General features: G+C 46.5%; 1 protein-coding gene across 1 annotated transcript in view; it reads right to left on the minus strand.

Annotated features, from left to right (window-relative positions):
* Positions 1 to 6,713: 6,713 nt before the first annotated feature.
* Positions 6,714 to 18,485, minus strand: part of SFRP1 (secreted frizzled related protein 1) — a 43,098-nt gene continuing 31,326 nt past the window's right edge. Inside the window, exon 3 of the mRNA XM_032774568.2 lies at positions 6,714 to 8,155. Coding sequence (XP_032630459.1) covers positions 7,833 to 8,155 — 323 coding nt within the window. The 3' untranslated portion in view covers positions 6,714 to 7,832. The remainder of the gene's footprint in view (positions 8,156 to 18,485) is intronic.

The raw sequence follows: 18,485 nt of genomic DNA on the forward strand, positions 1-18,485 counted from the left end.
TGCCCCAATCAGGCCACAGCTGGCCTGTATAAAGAGGCTGGGAGCCAGGAGCTCGGGAGTCTCCCTCTGCCTGTAGAGGGAGATGGGCCTGGCTGCACGGAGTTAGAGACAAAGTACCTGAGTAGAGCAGGGCTGGGAAAAGTCAGAGGAGCTGGGGTGCTCCAGCCTGGAAAGCCTCAGGCTGCAGCCTAGCACTGGGCTAATAGGTACTGGGGATTGCAGAGGGCAGCCCAGGGGTAGGCTAAGGCAGCAGGTCCAAACCCTCCTTGCCAGTGATGAGTAGGCTGATACTGCAGTCTGCCCCAGGGTGTGGGGCTAGACAATGACTGGTAGTAGCCATATACTGAGGCAGGGTGGGGATAGAGGGTGGGGGTTCCCCAGGGAGGGGAGACCCTGAGAGAAGAGGGGTTACTGCAGGGGAAGCATGTAAAAGGGCACCGGGTCCTGGGAGAGACATGGAGACCAGAGGATAGATGGATCACTGACCTGCGGAGGGCGCTCCAGAGCTGAACTGAGCTAATTCCCAGGAGTCACCAGAAGGAGGCGCTGCAGGGGTGAGTTCGCTCATCTACACTACATCTTAGAAGAGTTAAATGCTTGTCAATTGGACCCCAAACAGGTGGCTGCTTGTGTATTTGACGGAGCTGCAAACTTCTCTGGAAGACATGGTGGAGTACAAGCTTTGCTCGGAGAAAAGTGTAACCCTCATCTCTCCTATACACACTGCAGAGGGCATCTACTCCAACTAAGGCTAGTACATGATGCAGACTCCTCAAAAGACATTTAAAAAGCTGTACATTTAATGTCTTCATTATATCCTCTTTTCAGCAAGAGTCCAAAAAGACTGACTATCTTGGAAAATATAGAAGATACACTGGGACTGAAGTTCAAATTAGTCCAACCTGGGAAAACCCGCTGGCTTTCTCATGAGCAATCCTTGACTGTTGTCTTAAAATTACTCCAGCCGTTATTACTGGCTTTGGAAAGTATCTACCAAGATGGGGCAGATCTAAGTAGTGAAGCTGGTGGATCACTTTTGCTACTGCTTTCAGAGAAAACTACTGCCATTCTCTGTCTTGTAAGTCTACTGTTGAAACCAATTGGGTCATTAAACAATGCCATCCAGGCATCTGCTACAACAGTAGTAGATCTTTGTCCAGCAATAGAGGCTACATTTCGATCCATCAGAGAGCTATCCATTGAAAAAGCACTTGAAGAAGCAAAGACTTCAGTCCAGAAGTTGGCTAATGAAGGCATTTATATTGAATCCTTAAGTGAGGAGAACAAGAAGTGTTTGTTAAGACAACTGAAAAAGTACACAGACTTGATTTTTAAAAATCTACAACAGCAACCTCTAGATTCTACTCAACCGCTATGTAGCTTTTACAGATCCCTATCCTATAAAACACCAACAGTTGAGTGGAGTGAGGCACTACCAGCAATGGGGCTGCCATGTGTTCAGGACAGAATACAGAATTTGAACACAGAGTGGAATATCAAACAACGACTGAATGAAGATTTGACTTCAACTTCTTTTTTATCATCACTAGTGGCTCAACCTGATCTTTATGCTATGTTTCCGGGGATGAAAGAAGCAGGAATTCATCTCTTGCTACTCTCAGTCATAACAGCTACAGTTGAGCATTCTTTTTCATCACTGAATAGAATTTTTTGTTCTGAAAGTCACTTTTGCCTGATCATGTGAATGAACTAATGAGCATATCAATTGAAGGAATGGAAGTACCGGACACATGAAAAGCCACCAAAGATAAACGCATTGCATTCAAGAAGTTCATTAACAGAGTTGTGCAAAATTACAAGAAGAAACCAAGAAGGATGTAGATGTCGTCCTTCATAGAAGGCTTGAGTAGCCAACTTTAATTTGTGTGATTTTAAAACATGAGTTAAATCTAATAAAATGGTCATGAAACATTTTTTCAGTTTTTACTGTGGTGCCATACAGCCCCCCTTCACCCTCATGGTCTCACCCCTCATTGGCCCTACCCCTCATTGGCCCTGACCCTCCCCCCCAAAATTCGAACATTCTTGGGGAAAACACTGTTCCCAGGAGTAGATTCCATTGCACTGAGCATACAAGTGAAGTGAGTGCAAGGACACCGCTCAGACTACAGGGAGAAACTGTCCGGCAGGACTCAGTGAGGGCAGCCAAATGGCGCAGCAGTGAGGGATGCACACTCTAGTACTCCTGCCAATATGTTCTTTTCAGGCCTGATGCCACGTTGTGGGGCAGAGCCAGAGCACATCGCTCTTGCAGACCAGCAGAATCTATGCCTCCAGAATATTCACAGAGAGGTTGTTAAACATAAAAGGAGACAGTGCAGCCAGAAATGGGATTTCAATTGAAAAAAGGAATACAACTAGGAAAATCCCGTCCCATGTAATCCTGGTTAGGAGCAAACTGCAAGGGCTCCCGGGCACCTCGCTGCAGCTCCTAAGAATGGATATTTTACTCCGTGGTATTCCAATCCAGCTCATTGACTGGGACCATTCATCTAGATGTATTCCACTGAGCAGTCTACACACCTGGCTAGGGCAGCCAGGAGCATTGGCTGAGTGAGCATGGGAATAGCTGCAGAGCTGTGTTGCTCTCAGTGCCACCTCTGAGTGGATCCCAAGTAACAGGGACCCCGGCTTTATCAGCAGCAGCAAAACAGGGGTAAGAAGAACTTCTGCTTGCTGGGCTGCATGCTTGGACATCCGCTTAATGGCATAGGTTTAAAAGGCTTTAAAATCTGCTTTATGGAGCACTTCTGAGACCGCCTGCCACGTAGAGGGGCAGTTTGACTCTGCTCTTTAGTATAGATGTGCAGCCATGGTGTGAGTAGAAATATGTGATGTGTCTGACATGCCAGAGCTTTAATGGCAATAATATCCAGCTCTTACGTAGTGCATTTCATCAGCAGATCTCAACGTGCTTCCAAAGAAGGACAGTATCATTATCTCCATGTCACATATGGAGAAATTGAGGCACAGAGAAGGGAAGTGACGTTCCCAAGGTCACCCCACAGGCCAGTGGTCAATCTGAGATTAGAGCCTGGGTGTCCGGAATCCCAGTCCAGTGCTCTATCCACAGGTGCTTAGAGAGGGGATGGTAATGGTCTGGACTAGAGATGGTTGGAAAAAGGGAATCTATGTTTGCAAAAAATTTCAAAATTGCAAAGCTGTTTTCATGCTGAAAGGTTCAAACATACCCGTTTTCAGTGTCGCTATGTTTGTTGTGAGGTTTTTTCCATTTTCTTTTTCAAAACTTTTTCAAAAACATAATTGTATCGATTGAATGATTTTGCTCAAACCCTGGTTCTTGGTAAATGGAAGTACTGTAATAGTGTTTTTGATAAACGTTGGAGAGAGGGGGTTTTATTTTTAAAAGCCATTAAATTTTTGGCAAAAATAGAAAAATGTCGAAAATGTCAATAATTTCTCTCTTTGTCTCTCAAACATACATTTTAGGAAAGGTCATTTTTTTCAGTGAAATATCTTTTCATCCTCAAAGTTTTGGCCAGCTCCATTCTGGACAGAGCTTCTTCAGGTGTTTCCCATGTGAAACCCCAGCCTCAGTTATTCCATTCAACTAGCTGGAACGCTCCTCACAGGTCGCCCTATTAACCAGCTGGTGCTGGATGCACTTGCTAAGCAATCGGTGACCCAGCAGGTCTCCCTTGACAAGCCTGATTTCTCCCCACCCCGTGTCCCCATGGTACTCTGGCTCCTTCATCTTTCAGCAGTGAGTGCCCAGGGCACAGCTGACCATGTGATGGCAGCTGGGTTTAACTGTGGTGAGAAAATGAACCTGAAAGGTGAAGGGAGCCAGAGGCTGGGCAGCACTGGGAAGCATACAGCAGCACAGCATGCTGCGGCACCAGCTGGGGAGTAAATGTGAAAGAAGCTCATCCAGAAGTGTGCACATGGGAGAACCCTGTGTGAAGGTTTCCTTTAAGAATGTAAGAACGGCCATACTGGGTCAGACCAAAGGTCCATCTAACCCAGCAGCCTGTCTTCCAACAGTGGCCAATGCCAGGTGCCTCAGAGGGAATGAGCAGAACAGGGAATCATCAGGAATTAACAAGGATCTTCTCCTAGGCTTGACCATACATTACTTTTGCACCACAAGAGTTCCAAATAGCAGTTTCAGTGGGTGTTTTGGGTGTGTGACGAATGCAATATCAGGACCTAACTATATCACTCTCTCTCTCTCTCACACACACACACCCACCCACCATTTCTGGAAGTTTTGCAGAATGTGTAAATACACAATAGGTTCTGTTGCAGATTATTCCCAAGTGCCTGATTTAATCCATCCTACTACAGCGACCACTTGAAAGGCACCAGACTAGGGTTAGAAAACAACATCTCTTTATAAAAAATGGGGAGGGGGGGAATCACATTGTAATTGATTAATTCAGCAATTTTAGTTAAGTGAATATTGATACATGGATGGAAAAACAGGGAAAACATACGCAAGAATAAAGAACAGACACTGGACTTGCTATTAAACATAAGTCGTAACATTAAAACAGTTGGTAAAATAATGTAACATGAATAAAACGCTGAAGTAAAAAAAAAGGAATGTCAAACATTTTCACAGTGTACTAAACTTTTATACACATCTCAGGAGAAAGTAGAAGCCAATACTAGTTCTAGAGAAAAGTCAAGCTTCTCAGAGAGGGCCTGAGCCAAAACCCAGTGACATCGGAGGAGATGCTGGGAGACTTCAGTGGACTTTGAGTCAGGCCTGGAGCATCTATGATGTGGGCTAACATGATGTTTAAGTGGTGCATACCGCCTTGTGCAGATTCCCTGCACTGGGCTGCTTCACCCTTACTGCATGAAAGATAGGTACTGCCAGTCCATTAGGAAACATCAATTGCTTAATGTATACAGCTAAAATAGCTATTCAGTTAATGCATGTGGAACTAAATATATCACCAGCTATTAGATGGTGATTCCTGAAAAAGAGACAAGAACTGGGTTCTGACTTTCAAGAGCATGAAACTTAGTGGACCTTCTCCAGGAAGGCATTGTCATCTGAAAATTCAAATGCATTTGCCCCATCAGGGTAGGAATCATTTAAAAATCAAGGACATCTCAGAGCAGCAGGCATACGGTAAGGAATTCAAGAAGTACCTATTAGAACTATGCAATGATGTACATTACAAAAACCACATACTATTTTCTCATGAAATCATCAATGCATTACTGAGGATTTTCCTTTGGTGCCAATTCTAACATTTTCAGATCATGTCTCTCAGTGAACCCTTGATTTCCCTGGCAGGTTTATTTTTATGATTACACGAAAACATCATAATGTATCTAGCAAACTGGCATTATAGCAACGATTGTAGCTAAATTCCTGTAACACACACAAACTGTCTCACCATCCGTGGCTTAGTTTGACAGGACTAGATAAAAGCCTGTTATTGTTCCAACAATACTGAAATGTTTTGGAAATGCTTTCAGGTCCTATTTCTGTTCCAGAATGTGGAGCTGCATTAGCCTTCAGATGAGTGGCTGCAATATCTTTTTTTGTTTTTTGAAAGGTGTAATAATGTTTGTAGAAGCAGAAAAATCAGGTCACCTTCGGGAACAACACGAAAGCCTTGCGTTCATTTTTACAGCCCTTAGAAGGTAGCTCTTTTCGGTTCCAACTGTTACTAACCTTTTAACATTTCACTTCCTCTCTCAAAATCTCTATTTACAAACAAAAAACAAGCCCTCCCCCTTCCCCAGTCTGCCACACTTCCCTAAATTAACGCTCTAAACAGTTACATTAAGACAAAATGTAAAGATACTTTAACTGCTCACAAAGAACCTGATGTTACATCGGACTCATTTTCTTGGGTGCTGTTAATTTTATCAAAAACTGCACATGCATAAAACAGAACTAAAAAGTCTGATTGACGACCAATCAAATCTAAAAGCTAGATCCATACAGTCTCAGAATCGCTGACAGTTCACCGTTTGGCAAAGGGGAAAGTAAAATTACTATCCAGCTACATAAAAATGTCCAAAAAACCTTGACTGAAATATTACACACAAATCTGATAAAAGGATCTAGCTCATCCTCTTTTCAAAGGACTAGAATATAAGATCAGAGAGCTGGTAAACAAACTGATTCAGTACCTAGAAGCATACAGTTATGCTAGGTCTTCAATAGGTAACTACAGTAACAAATTGCTTTTCCACAGTGTAACTTTGATAGCTGATACTTTTCTCAGTCCTCCTGTCCCAGAGCAATACCATCCCAGTAACCAGGACATACAGTCTGACTGACTTCAGAACCCCTACCTTGTGCCAACCAACCATGTTCTGGAATCAGATACTTCTTTACGCCCTGGTCCTGCAAAATGGCACAAATGTCTGCTAGAGCTGGTCCTTACTGTGTAACTGACCTGACTTTTACCAGGTAATTAACATCCTGAACACAACAGTTACAGAGGGAGAAAGAAATGCAAAGAACGCATTATCCTTCTAAACTGGCTTCCTTACAGGATTTGTGTAGGAAACTAATTGACACTGCTAAACATTTTAAAGGATCAGATATTTTGTTTCATGCAATGTACTCGAACACTGAAAAAAGTGACATACTGCTCAGTTCTGTGGCCCCAATTGTCTGAACTTGGACTTTTTGGCTCAAGATCAACTTTGTAGAAATCAGTCTAACTCTGAGAGGTCCCCGGGGGGGGGGGGGGGGGCGAGTGTCAGTTCAAATCTACATGAATTGAGTTTCTATTTGAGCTGATGGTTCCTGCTGAAATATCAGAATTTTGTTTAAAACAATCAGCTTTTGCCCATCAAGAGGCATAAAGTACATTCCTATGGCTGAGGCAGTGATGAGAGAAGGCCAATAAAACCAGAGGGACCATGGGAAAATTCCCATGTCATTAAAACCCTTTAGCATCTCCCCATCTCTGACGCAAAACTAATCTCTTTTCTGTCCCTGCTGCTCTGCCAATGGAAATAATCCTTGTGTGGACCTGGCAGGCTTTCCCGCATGTCCCACAGTGCTTTGCAGACAGCTTAAGTGTATGTTGTTTTAAAATAACCTCTATGGCTATAAACTCTACATCTTATAGTCCCGACTGAGCCTGTGTTTTCCTTAATGTTCCACTTCCTGATGGCTCCAGGTTTGTCACCTGCTTCCCCCATGTCCTCATCAATCTATGGTATTCAAGTCCGCAGAATTTAAAAAGCAACTAATGATAAAGGTCTTTATCTAGAATTAGTTTTGCATCAAAGATGACACTGCAAATACTGGTCTAAGATTACAAGGTGGGATTTTCTGCAGCATTCATGTCCTAATTCCACCACCCCATTAGCTTTAAAAGGCCTTTCCCCACGAACAGTACTTCACAAAATTGGCCTGCACTAAGAATTGCGGAAAACATTCCATGCAGGGAATAAACACCCCTGAGCTAAAGAAAAATCAATTTACCCAGAATTATTTCACTTTAGACCAATTCAATAGGATTATCTAGTATCACCCCCCGCCTTCGCTCTTTTTATCTGACAAGTTCCTTATTTAAATAGATTTGCATATCATTACAGCAACAGGTTACTTCCGACATTACAGGTGTAAATAGTTTGTGACCTCAGTGACTGTTCTGTATGAATGTGTTGCACTTTCAAACATTCGCTTACAGGGAAATACCGATACTGGGGGTGGAGCTTTAAAGGAAGCTCAAAAAAAAAAATACAAAGAAACAAAACTGACTCAGGTACAACATCCACTACTACAGAAGGAGCAACATTTGAACCCCGAGTCCTAGGGCTGTGCAAGTTCTGGGCCAGCAGGAGTCCCTCTAGCCACCTGATCATTTGAAGAGCGACTGAAACGTTGGACACTCCAGAGTCTTCATTTTCTTCATGAACTTTTTGAACTCTTTGTTTTTCTTATCCCACTTGTGAATGGCCATCAGCAGGTACTGGGTCTTCACTTTGCGGCCCATGATCAGGAAGTGGTTGCTGAGGTTGTCCAGCTGGTGGCAAGGGCAGTCTGCTCCATTCTTTAGATATAGTACTAGCTTCTTGAGGTCTTTTCTCTTGATTGTTCCCAATTTCAGGGGCTTCTTCTTCTTTGGAACAATCTTTTTGTCCCCGTTCTCCTTTTTCACTTCCTTTATTTTCATCTTGAAAGCTGAAAAACAAGAGAGAAAAAACAACTCCTGAGCACCATTTGCATACATGAAACAGAAGCACTGCAACGCTCCTGGGCCTTCCAAAGTGAACTGAAACAGTGCCAGCACACTGCACATTTGGCAAGGTGTGCAAAGAGCGCTGCTGAGCAATAACATCTCACTGTTTCCTTGTGCTCCTCCACCTGACTGTCCATATCTGCCTACTGTCTCCTATCTTCTCCTTAGATTGTAACCTCTCAGTGGCAGGAACGGAGGTTATGGACTGCAGTTCCTAGGTGCCATGCAATACAAATAAGAAAGAACAACTAGCCCCTTGCTTAACCTGTACCTGTAGAGATGCTGCAGCAGTTAGCTCCCTGCTGTGTCAGTAACTATGTATGGACACCAGGAAGCTAAATGAATTGGCACTGCAGATATCCATTCTGCTCCTTTAGACCCCATGTCTTATCCATCAGCTGCCACTGCAATTCTTGCATCCTACCCAACCACCAAGAGGGGAAGGTCTCGGTGAGGAGCTCGTGAAGTTGGGATTTTCATGTCCCTGTTTCAAGCCAAAGAGCAAAGCAGGCTATTTCTTAAAGCCATGCTGCATGCTTTTTATTTGAAAGACAGATGTGTTTAGTTGGCACTGCATACAATTTGCTGGCAAAATGTTAGTTGAATAAACAAAGCTATTTCCTTACTGTACAAGCACAAAGAGAAATTCCTGAAAGGGCAAATTAAAAGGTCGACTCAGCTTTTCAAATGCATTTTTTTAGTTGCTCCTGCCCCTGGGTATCTGTGAAACAAGTTTCCAAACACAGTGAATTTCTGCAGTTGAGCAACGAAGCCTCCTTGGAAATAGGTATGTCTAATGGGGACCTGAGGTGTAGGAGGGCGAATCACATTGCTCTAACGAAGGTGCACACACTTTCCCGTAAGAGAAGGAGAGCTCATCCAATATGACTTCAATGGAAAAGATTTTCCTCTTTGGGCTCCCTGCTTTCCTGAGCTAATGACAACCGGAATAAAAAAATAATGTTCCTTCTCCGCGACCATGCAGAGGAATTTAGTTTACATGAGAGAAAATGATGAAAATGTGCTGTACATTAAACTATCCCTTCAGTGCCATTTGGCTCTGCCTCTTCTGTTTTTGGGGGAAAGCACATGTGGCCAAAAATTACTAACACACTTCCATCATTTGGGGTTTACTTTAGGGCTGCAGAGAAACAGACTTGAATAGTTGGTTAATTGTCTTGTGCCCCTTTCCTTTTGCATCTTAAATGTATCTGCAGAAGCAGACATGGTGGCAGCCTTTGGTTCTAGCAGGGAGGAAAGCCCCCCTCCGACATCTCCCTATGGGAGTATGCCCAGTGGAGCCCCCCTGCCGCTGCACGGTACACATTGAGTTCTGGAAAGCAGCTTTGTGGACCATTCCAGACACAAAGAGAGGAAAGAGATTGTGATGACAATACTGAAAAGGCAGCAGAATCTGTCTATTACCCCCATGCTCCTAGCCACTGCATTGGCAGCGGGAATAATGGTATTTATCCACTTGTGTGCCAGAAATATCCAGCCCATTTGCCAAGGGCCCTGCTGTGTGATACTATTACCATACATGAGAGTAATGGAGCTAGAAACCTCAGTTACATTTTCATTCCATTTGTTTTCTGGATTCAGGATATTTAAGGAGCTAAAGAAATTGACCTAGATCAATTTTCAGTGGGTCTGGAAAATACAGTAACAGTTTTTAGTCCACTCTACGCTCTGAGACACAAATTGGGCTGCAATCTCCTTCATTATGAATCCCAGTTTCTTTAGCAGTTCAGAATTTTAACTCCATACGAAGCACTGCAGATGTCTATGCAGGATGAAGGGTCCAGGAAACCTGTATAATCCTAGAGATAGTGAATATGCAGGGACTCTATGGAAATGTCCTGTTTGCAAACTGACTTAGTTATGTCATTGGTAGTTTACATCCTTGTTGCTAAACGCCCTTGGAAAGAACACTGCCCATCAGTTCGTGGGGGTTTGTTCTGCTCCAGGCATCACAGTGTAATGGAACCCCCATGCCTGGGAAGTGTCCTGTTCCCAACAGCTCTGACCTCTTCATTGTTCAATGTAACTAATGTTTATGGGACAGTGATCCATGCTTGGCGGTGACATGTAACCTGCTCAGACAAACCAAAAATCCAGGGCTTGGCTAAGACACTCTAAAATCCCTCACCCATGTACAGCGATGTCTCCAATGTTCAGAACTGGGAAGATAAGAGGAACAAAAAGCTGGCTGACCAGGGACAAGAATTTCAGTTTAGCAGACTCTGCTGTTCACAGCAAAGACATTCTGGTCATTTATTCTGATAGAAAAACATAGAACTTGTAGTACTGTCATGTTCAAATACCATCCAGCCTATCAAATCAGATGCTCCTAGGTTATAGCCTCAATGGATATATGTGAAAAAAAAATGGCATAAAAGCAGCATTCCCTCTCTCCCCTCTGCTGGTGACCTGGATTCTCGCAATTTCCTGGGACATCTCAGGGTAGATCATTTAATGTCAGATGTATTTGCTGGTTGTCAGCTGCCTGGGCACTTAGGACACATTCTGAAAACAGTGGGGCCTGGCCAGCACCACTGCTTTTTGCATGAGTATTGTGAAGGCAATTACGAATCCTTAGCCTAATGGCTTGATTCATCCCAAGCTGTCAGATGCTGCAGGGTTAGCACTGGGTATTTAAGGCAGGGCCACTTGTATTGTGGTTTTATTAAAAAGAAATGCTGTGGCAGTGGAGACCATTGTGCGAATCGTCATTGGGGAGCCCTGTCCTGGCACACACTGATCCCATCCCAATAAACACCTTCACTCCCAGCAACAGACAAGAAGAGGAGGAGAAGGGTTTAAATAAAGTCAGTCATCAGGACTGATTGAATCTTGGCTCCAGGGTCTAACTGCGCTGCCAACACAAACAGCTTCCTTCCCTCGGAGCCCCAGCCCTCCAGCTCCCCCAGCATTAAACCAAACTCAGTTTGAGATGGTCTTGACAACCTAATGCCAGATGGAGTCAGGGAGATTGGGGCTGGAGGAGCTGAAATTGACTCCAGTCCCCAGGAAGTTCTTGCTCACACTGCCTCAGTTTTCAGCCATCTCATGCAGGCAGGTACCGACCCCTGAAAGAGCTCAGCACAAAGGGCTATTTATAGCGCTACAGCATGTGCAGCCCTTCCCAACCCAGGAGCTGGGCTGCCTGCATCTTGCCTGCAAAGAGAGCATGAATGAACTGGCTGGAGGGGGCTGTTCCAGCCCGAGCTTTGCATCTGGGCAAATTGCACTAACTTGCACACACCCCATCAGTGCTGCCAACTCTCATGATTTTGTCATGAGTCTCGTGATAATTATTGTTTTCCTTAAAGCCCCAGCTTCTGGAGTCAAGTGGATCTGTAACGATTTCAGCCTTCATTCTTAAAGAAACAGTTAGTTTCTAGCCCTCATGGCTGTGGAGAAAGCTTCAAAGTGTGTCCCCAGTGCACCCTAAAGGCTCCAAAAGCAGAAGGCAATGACGAAGAACCTCAAATTTATTATTTTTACAAAACCTCATTATTTTTGGTGAGCCTGGTTCACAATTTTTGAACCTTTGGGGTTAGCAATACTGCCCCACCACTGACCAAGCACCATCTACATTTGCAAAGTGTCTGGGGAGAGCTCCTGCTCCCCTCCCCTCCCACCAGCGACTCAGCACAGGTACCTGAGTTTTGCCAGTCCAGTCTGGGAAGGGCTGTGTCCCTGTATTAGTGCAGTGGGACAGATAACAGCAGTGGCACTGAGCTACCAGAGTGGGGTCATGGCAGCTCACTTGGCAGGAAGAGAGCAGAGACCAGCAGAAAGCTCAGGACCCAGTGAGAAATGCTCCCATCTCTCTGCCACATCACAGCAAGCCAAATGGAGGCAGCTCTCTGCAGTGAGGGACAATGGCCCTGCCCAGCATTTCTCCGGGAGAAGGCAGCAGGGGTTGCCCACCGAGGATTTCCAGGGCAGCCTGGTGTCAGCTCTCATTTAGGAATCAAACCCAAAATAGGGGGTGGTGCCATGCAGCAGAGTGGCTTGAATTCACATGGAAATGCGCACAAGCCCCTCTCTGTATAGAGGGCCCTGCAGGGCTCGCTGCATGTTACAACCCCCTAGTTGCTACAGCAGAACCCCATCATGATCAGGCCCGCGCTGACCCATTAACAGCTACATTTCTGAACCCCCCTTTGCCAGTCACAATGGGCCTGGTTTCTAGAGGTGCACAGAGCACCCCCACATCCAGCTGACGCGTGGGAGCTGCAAGCATTTTAACAGTGGCACAGCACTACAGAACAGAAGTCTTATTGTTCCTGTTATCGTGTGTTATTTGCATTGCAGCAGTGCCGATAGCCCCAGCTAAGATGCAGGCTCCGCTGTGCTGAGCGCTGCACAGACACACAGGGCTTGTCTATACCACCCCGCAGCTCAGACTGTGGAGGCCTGAACAGCCGTGCGCACCAAAGTTCTGCGCTGTAAGGTCCCCGTGTGGACAATGTGGGCCCGACCAAAAGGCTCCTAGTGTAGTCTGCACTAGTGCAAACTAGGAACCTGTTAGTTCAGGCCCACAGCATCCCCATGGGGAAGTTACGGAACAGTGCTTTGGTGCTCTCTGCTATTCACGTCCATGTAGTCTGACCTGTGGGGCAGTGTGGACACAGCCTTGCTAAGAGACTGTCCCTCGCATCTCACTAGACAAGCCAGAGAAAAGGAGTATCCCCATTCTACAGATGGGGAACTGAGGCACGGAGAGGCCAAGTGACGTGCCCAAATCAATAGCAGAACTGGGACCTGAACCATGGGCACTGATGCTCAGTCAGTGAAGTAACCACAAGACTGTCCTTCTGCTGTTGCTTGTATGATTGTACTGATATACACACACAGCCAGTACAAGCTCTTCGACTCCACTCTCCCCCTTACCTGAATCTCAGTTATGTCCCCTCACTTACTTGACCATTCATGGCTGTGAAGGCCTCAAAACTCTTTGGTTAAATAATGTCACATTGTGCAGGAATACATGACAGGCCCCATGTGCCACATTCTGCCAGACAGGCATTGTTACTGCACAAGAGTTGCCTCAGTAACTGGAGAGGAAAAATCTCTAGTGCAGCGATAAACTCTTGGGCAGAGAGAATTATTCTTCATCCCTCATTACCAATCCTCTGAAGTCCTTAACCCAATGTCTCTCTGAAAGAGACGCCCCAGCTCCTCCCAAAGCTATAGGTTTGGGTGAAGTTCTCTGGTCTGTGTTACGCAGAAGGCCAGACTAGATGATCAGAAAGGTCTCTTCTGGTTTTTAAATCTACAACTCCAGCAATTCTCATTCTTCTGGCTACTCACAGACTGAGGGAGGGTTTTGCTATTTTGTTGTCTTTGATGGTCAGTCTAAAGTGCATCTTCTGGCTCCCCTATCTAAGGTATTTCTACCGTGCCTATAGTGGAAGAGGTGGAGGATTGTATTTCGCAGTCCCTTCCTTCATGGGGGCTCTTTGAGGTGGGACACACACCGGAGCTGACCAGACCCCTCTCCAAACCAATATGATAGCAGACCAGCAGGTCTGGTACAGTTCAGATAGCCATAGTGCCATTGGGTAAGCAAGATTAAGAGGGGTAGGGGTGGGAGTGGTCACGCCAGTGTTATTAATGCAAGTCACCATAAAGGGTGTTTCTGCAGACCCTCCCCACCATCTTCCAAGCACTGCTCCATACAGCCAGCTGCACTCACTTCACTTGCCCCCAGACATTCATGACTCAGCCTGCGAGGCTGGCCATTAGCCCTTCTCGCAGAGAAAGGCAGAAAGGATGTTAGCGAATGGAATTCCGGTTTAATGTTTCATTTCCTTTTCAGCTGAGCATGAAACCAGTTTTTAAACCAGATAAGCAGCGTGCACACACACACTGTTCCACACATGAACTCTCACATCAGCTGAGATTTAGTCAATGAGGAGCTGTTAACTTCCAGTAGTGACAGAACGTGCAGTAATTACCAGTCCCTCCCCACTGGCTGCCCCGAATGGAGCCATCCTTCAGCACTGACAGCTGAGCAAACCGCATCCACCACCATCCCCAGCAACAAACTCAGAACTACAGGGAGTCGTTGGGATTAGTGCCCAGAACACAGCAAAGCTTCTGCCGTGTCCCAGGAGAGATGGGTACAAGAAAAGGCCCTTTGATTGTGCTGCTGCAGCAGTAGAAGCCAGCCACTTTCAGGACAACACATAAGCTAGTGAAGGCTACTTAAGATTAGGCCATTATGCCAGCTCTTGTACGCAACATCATACCTCTGCCAAGACACTACATGAGCTGCAATATAAGAATGTAAGACTGACCACACTGGGTCAGACCAATGATCCATCTAGCCTGGTATCCTGTCTGCCAACAGTGGCCAGTGCCAGATGAGACACGTAGATAGAGATGTTTGCAGAGTTGTTGTAGCCATGTTGGTCCCAAGATATTAGAGATACAAGGTGGGTGAGGTAATATCTTTTATTGGACCAACCTCTGAGAGACAAGCTTTCGAGCTTCCATACACCTACACTGACCTGAAGAAGAGGTCTGTGTAAGCTCAACAGCTTGTCCCTCCCACCAACAGAAGCTGGTCCAATAAAAGATATTACCTCACCCACCTTGTCTCACATAGATAGACAACTCAGTGATATGACATGGGGGTCACTGTTGTGTGTGCAGCATCCCCAGTTCTGTTTAGGAGACACAGACGGAGCTTTCTTGGGGGCTGGCCCAAGACTGTGGAATGAACACCCCGGTAACTAAAGGCCATCCCAAACCTCGCCAGCTTCCAATCCCAGTGCAAGGTGCATTTCTCTGACCTGTCTTCTCCAGCAGAAACATAGAGCAACACAAATGTGTGCGTGTGAGTGTATCTAAAAAAATTCTAAAGCAAGACACCCCCCTACACACAAATATGTGACAGATGTTAGGCACATTGCTTAATGAACAACTGGAAGGCACTCAGATACTATGGTGATGAGTCCACTATAAGAACAGAGTGGAGTTTAGTGTGTTCCTTTCTCTCCAGGCTTGTCTACACTAGAAACTCAACCTAGACCTGACCACAACCGTTCCCAAGCATGGACGCTGCTTTCTCATGCCGCACTGGTCCAGGCCTGCTCTAGGTCTCCATGACCAGTCCAGTCAAGATCATGTGTCCCCCTGCACCAGCACTAGTGAGCACATGGCTCCTCGCCTCAGCCTCTCTCCCAGAACGCACACACCCTGAGCATCATTGCTTCCAGATGTTACTTATGTGGATCTGAAAATCCACATACAATTTTTAAAAGTAGTGTCTGCTGAGAGGACTTGTCAATCAACTGTGCGACTGCCCCAGGGAGAGGCACATGGGGCTTGACGATGAGATGCAGTCCCAAAATGGAATCTCCCCTGTAGCATGTCCTGTTTGGAATGCCAGAGCTGCAATCACTTTCCCAGAATAGTAACGCAAGACCTGATGAGGCCAGTGAGAGTCACACAGAAACCAGCTGGATGTCGTCATTATTATTCACTGCTCATATTAGAGTGGCCCCCAACCCAGGCTGGCACCCCACAGTGCTAGGCAAGAAGCAGTCACTGCCCCAAAGAGTTGACAGACTATGTGAACAAGGCAGCAGCTAGTAAGCATTCTCCCAGGATCAGAGGCACTGAGACGTCCCACAGGAACTCAGTGGCAGGCCCAGAATTGAAGCCAGGTCACTGGAGACCCAATCCAGAGCCCTGACCCCAAGATCAGACATCCTCTCAAGTTTGCTGGGTAATTTCCTACAAGCCATCTGCTCTATGCGGCATTCCAGTGATAAAACCTACTCCATGCTTTGGCCACAACACAGCAAGATACTTACACGTGTGCTTAACTTTAAGCTTCTGAGTAGTGTCACTGAAGGCCCTGGAACTCCTCCCACAGCAAAATTGGGGCTATCAGTACACCTATACATGGCCAGACCAATGGTCTCTCTGGCCCAGTATCCTGCCTGCTGAGAGGCCCACGCCAGGTGCGCCAGAGGGAATGAACAGGACAGACAATCATGGAGTGATCCATGCCCTGTTGCCCAGTGCTGTGCTGAAGTGGAGTATTGGGGACAGGAGTGGTGATGGTCCTGTTTGGGTTAGGATTTCATTTCATACCAGATGCCATTACGAAACACGCCATTCGTGTGAGCGCTGCGGTTGAGGCCGCTTACTGGTGAGTAATGAAAGTTTACTACTGTGAGTACAAGTTTCCAACCACCCACTTCAAAGCCTCTTCCCAGAATGCCCAAAAGCTCAAGCTTTATTCAGGCCTGAGAATCATCTGGGGAGGCCAGATTATAGGAAATATTTTTTATCTCAGACCTCAACATATTTCAACTGTATTGTTTTTACAACAACAAATTCTAACCCAGGATGTCAACTCACAGGCTGCACCAGGGCTCACGCTGATACAATCCTCACCTGCCCTTCCCCAGACTTAGGGTCTGGGCAGCAGCCACTCAACAGACCAAGCACAACAGCGTAACCAGCCAGGATGGCAATGTGACATCCAGCCCCATACAGGGTGTGTCTACCCTGCATTTTGGAGTGAGTGGGAACAAGCCGCTGCCCTGGCTGACAGACTCAGGCTAGCAGGACTCATGCTAGCGCTCTAAAATAGCTGCTTTGACAGCACTCTGAAGTTAGGGCTTGGGCTCTGAAGCCGAGGGAGTGGGGTGGGTTCACAGCCCAAGTGTGTGCATGGAGCTGATTCTCCCCCAGCATCCCTGCCTCAAGACACTGCACCATGGCAGGAGAGCAGAGTCCCGCAGACCTCTCCCGAGGAGCTGCTGTCTGAGATGGCTCCAGTCACAATGCTCAGAGCCTCCCTTCTAGAGGGCAGCTGGGAACTGGGAGCCCCCCAACACCCTATGGGTGGGTGAAACCAAAGTTCAGTCCAATTTTATGCCTGAAGTAAGGACATTCACACAAGCAACTACTTCCACTTGCTTAGGCTGGCACAGTGCAGATAGGCTGCAGCAGGCCAGCATCAGACTGTTAGGGGACTGAGCTGCCTCTGTGCAGACCCTACTTTTCCCAGTGCAGCATGTCCACATTAGTGGTTTGCACTGGGCCACGTTTCCCAGCCAGGCGGGTCCTTTGTCCTGCTCCAGCTTCCCCCATGGGCTTCTTGCCCTGCCCCGGCATCCCCATCTGGGCCCCTCGCCCTGCTGTGCATCCAGCTTTGCTTTCTACTTTGTCCTTTTGTTTTTTGTCTCACTTCCTGGACCACAAAAAGCACGTTTGAGAGGGACAAGCCAATGGCTCTAGGAGCTCAGTCCTGACACCACCATGAATCTGGGTCTCCAGGAGCAGTATTCCTCTGCTAAGACAACATGCAGCCCGATTAGACGAAGCCAGGAATTTGGCCTTGACTACAAAGGGCCTGTATCAGATTGTAGCATAGTTCTGCTATCGCTAATGCAGATAGAGCAGTAAGCACTGAAGATATAAAAGTGTCCTTTCTGATTTCCGCTCACATGAAACAGGATCTATGAAAATGTTTGTTCACTCAGAATGAAATTAGTCTTGGCAGCGACAACTCCAGAAAGAGCAAAGGCCCCCAGAAGTTGGTAAGGCTCCAGTCTGGGAGAGTGCAAGACGTTTTTCATTGCTCCTGCAATTCTTTTGCAACAGTCTTCAAGGCTCAGGCTGTCAAACCCCATCTCCCAAATGGGGAAGGAGGAAACTCAGTCTGTCCAGCAAACAAGATGCTTTGTCTTGGTGCTTCCTGAGAGCTGAGATAAACCTGGCCTCACATTCCCACAGCTCCAGACCTGTCAAATTCCCTTCCCCAGGAAATTCTCTGGAAGACTGTAGTGACTTCTTCAGCGCTTGCAAGCACCATGTTGTAAGAAGTGTGGCTGTGCCCAGAAGTCCTCTGGGGGGTGGGATGTCTGGTCTGCTTACTTCAGACTCAGCCTGTGCTGGCGGGCGGGCTGACGATCCATCCCCATGCACACCCCTCTGGCTATCTGTTGGTGGTACTTATGTGGCTCCCATGGCCATGTGATTGGAGCAGCTCATACACCCCTGTGATCAGGGAAGGCCGTGCCATACCCAGGGTTTGGCTCCTGACACCCCTTCAGCTGGGATCATATGGCTTGCTCTTTATTTCACAGCACTCAGCAGTGCTCTCGGAGCGCCACAGAACAGACGCAGAAGGCACCGTTTCTGCTCAGAGGAGCTGCCAGTCCTTGGTAGAGAGGCCTGTGATTTGTGAGCAAAAGGTTCTGGGTTCTGCTGCTCCATTTCCTTCTCTGGATGAGC

The sequence above is a fragment of the Chelonoidis abingdonii genome, chromosome 2, assembly GCF_003597395.2.
Source record: "Chelonoidis abingdonii isolate Lonesome George chromosome 2, CheloAbing_2.0, whole genome shotgun sequence".
Classification (NCBI taxonomy): Eukaryota; Metazoa; Chordata; order Testudines; family Testudinidae; genus Chelonoidis; species Chelonoidis abingdonii.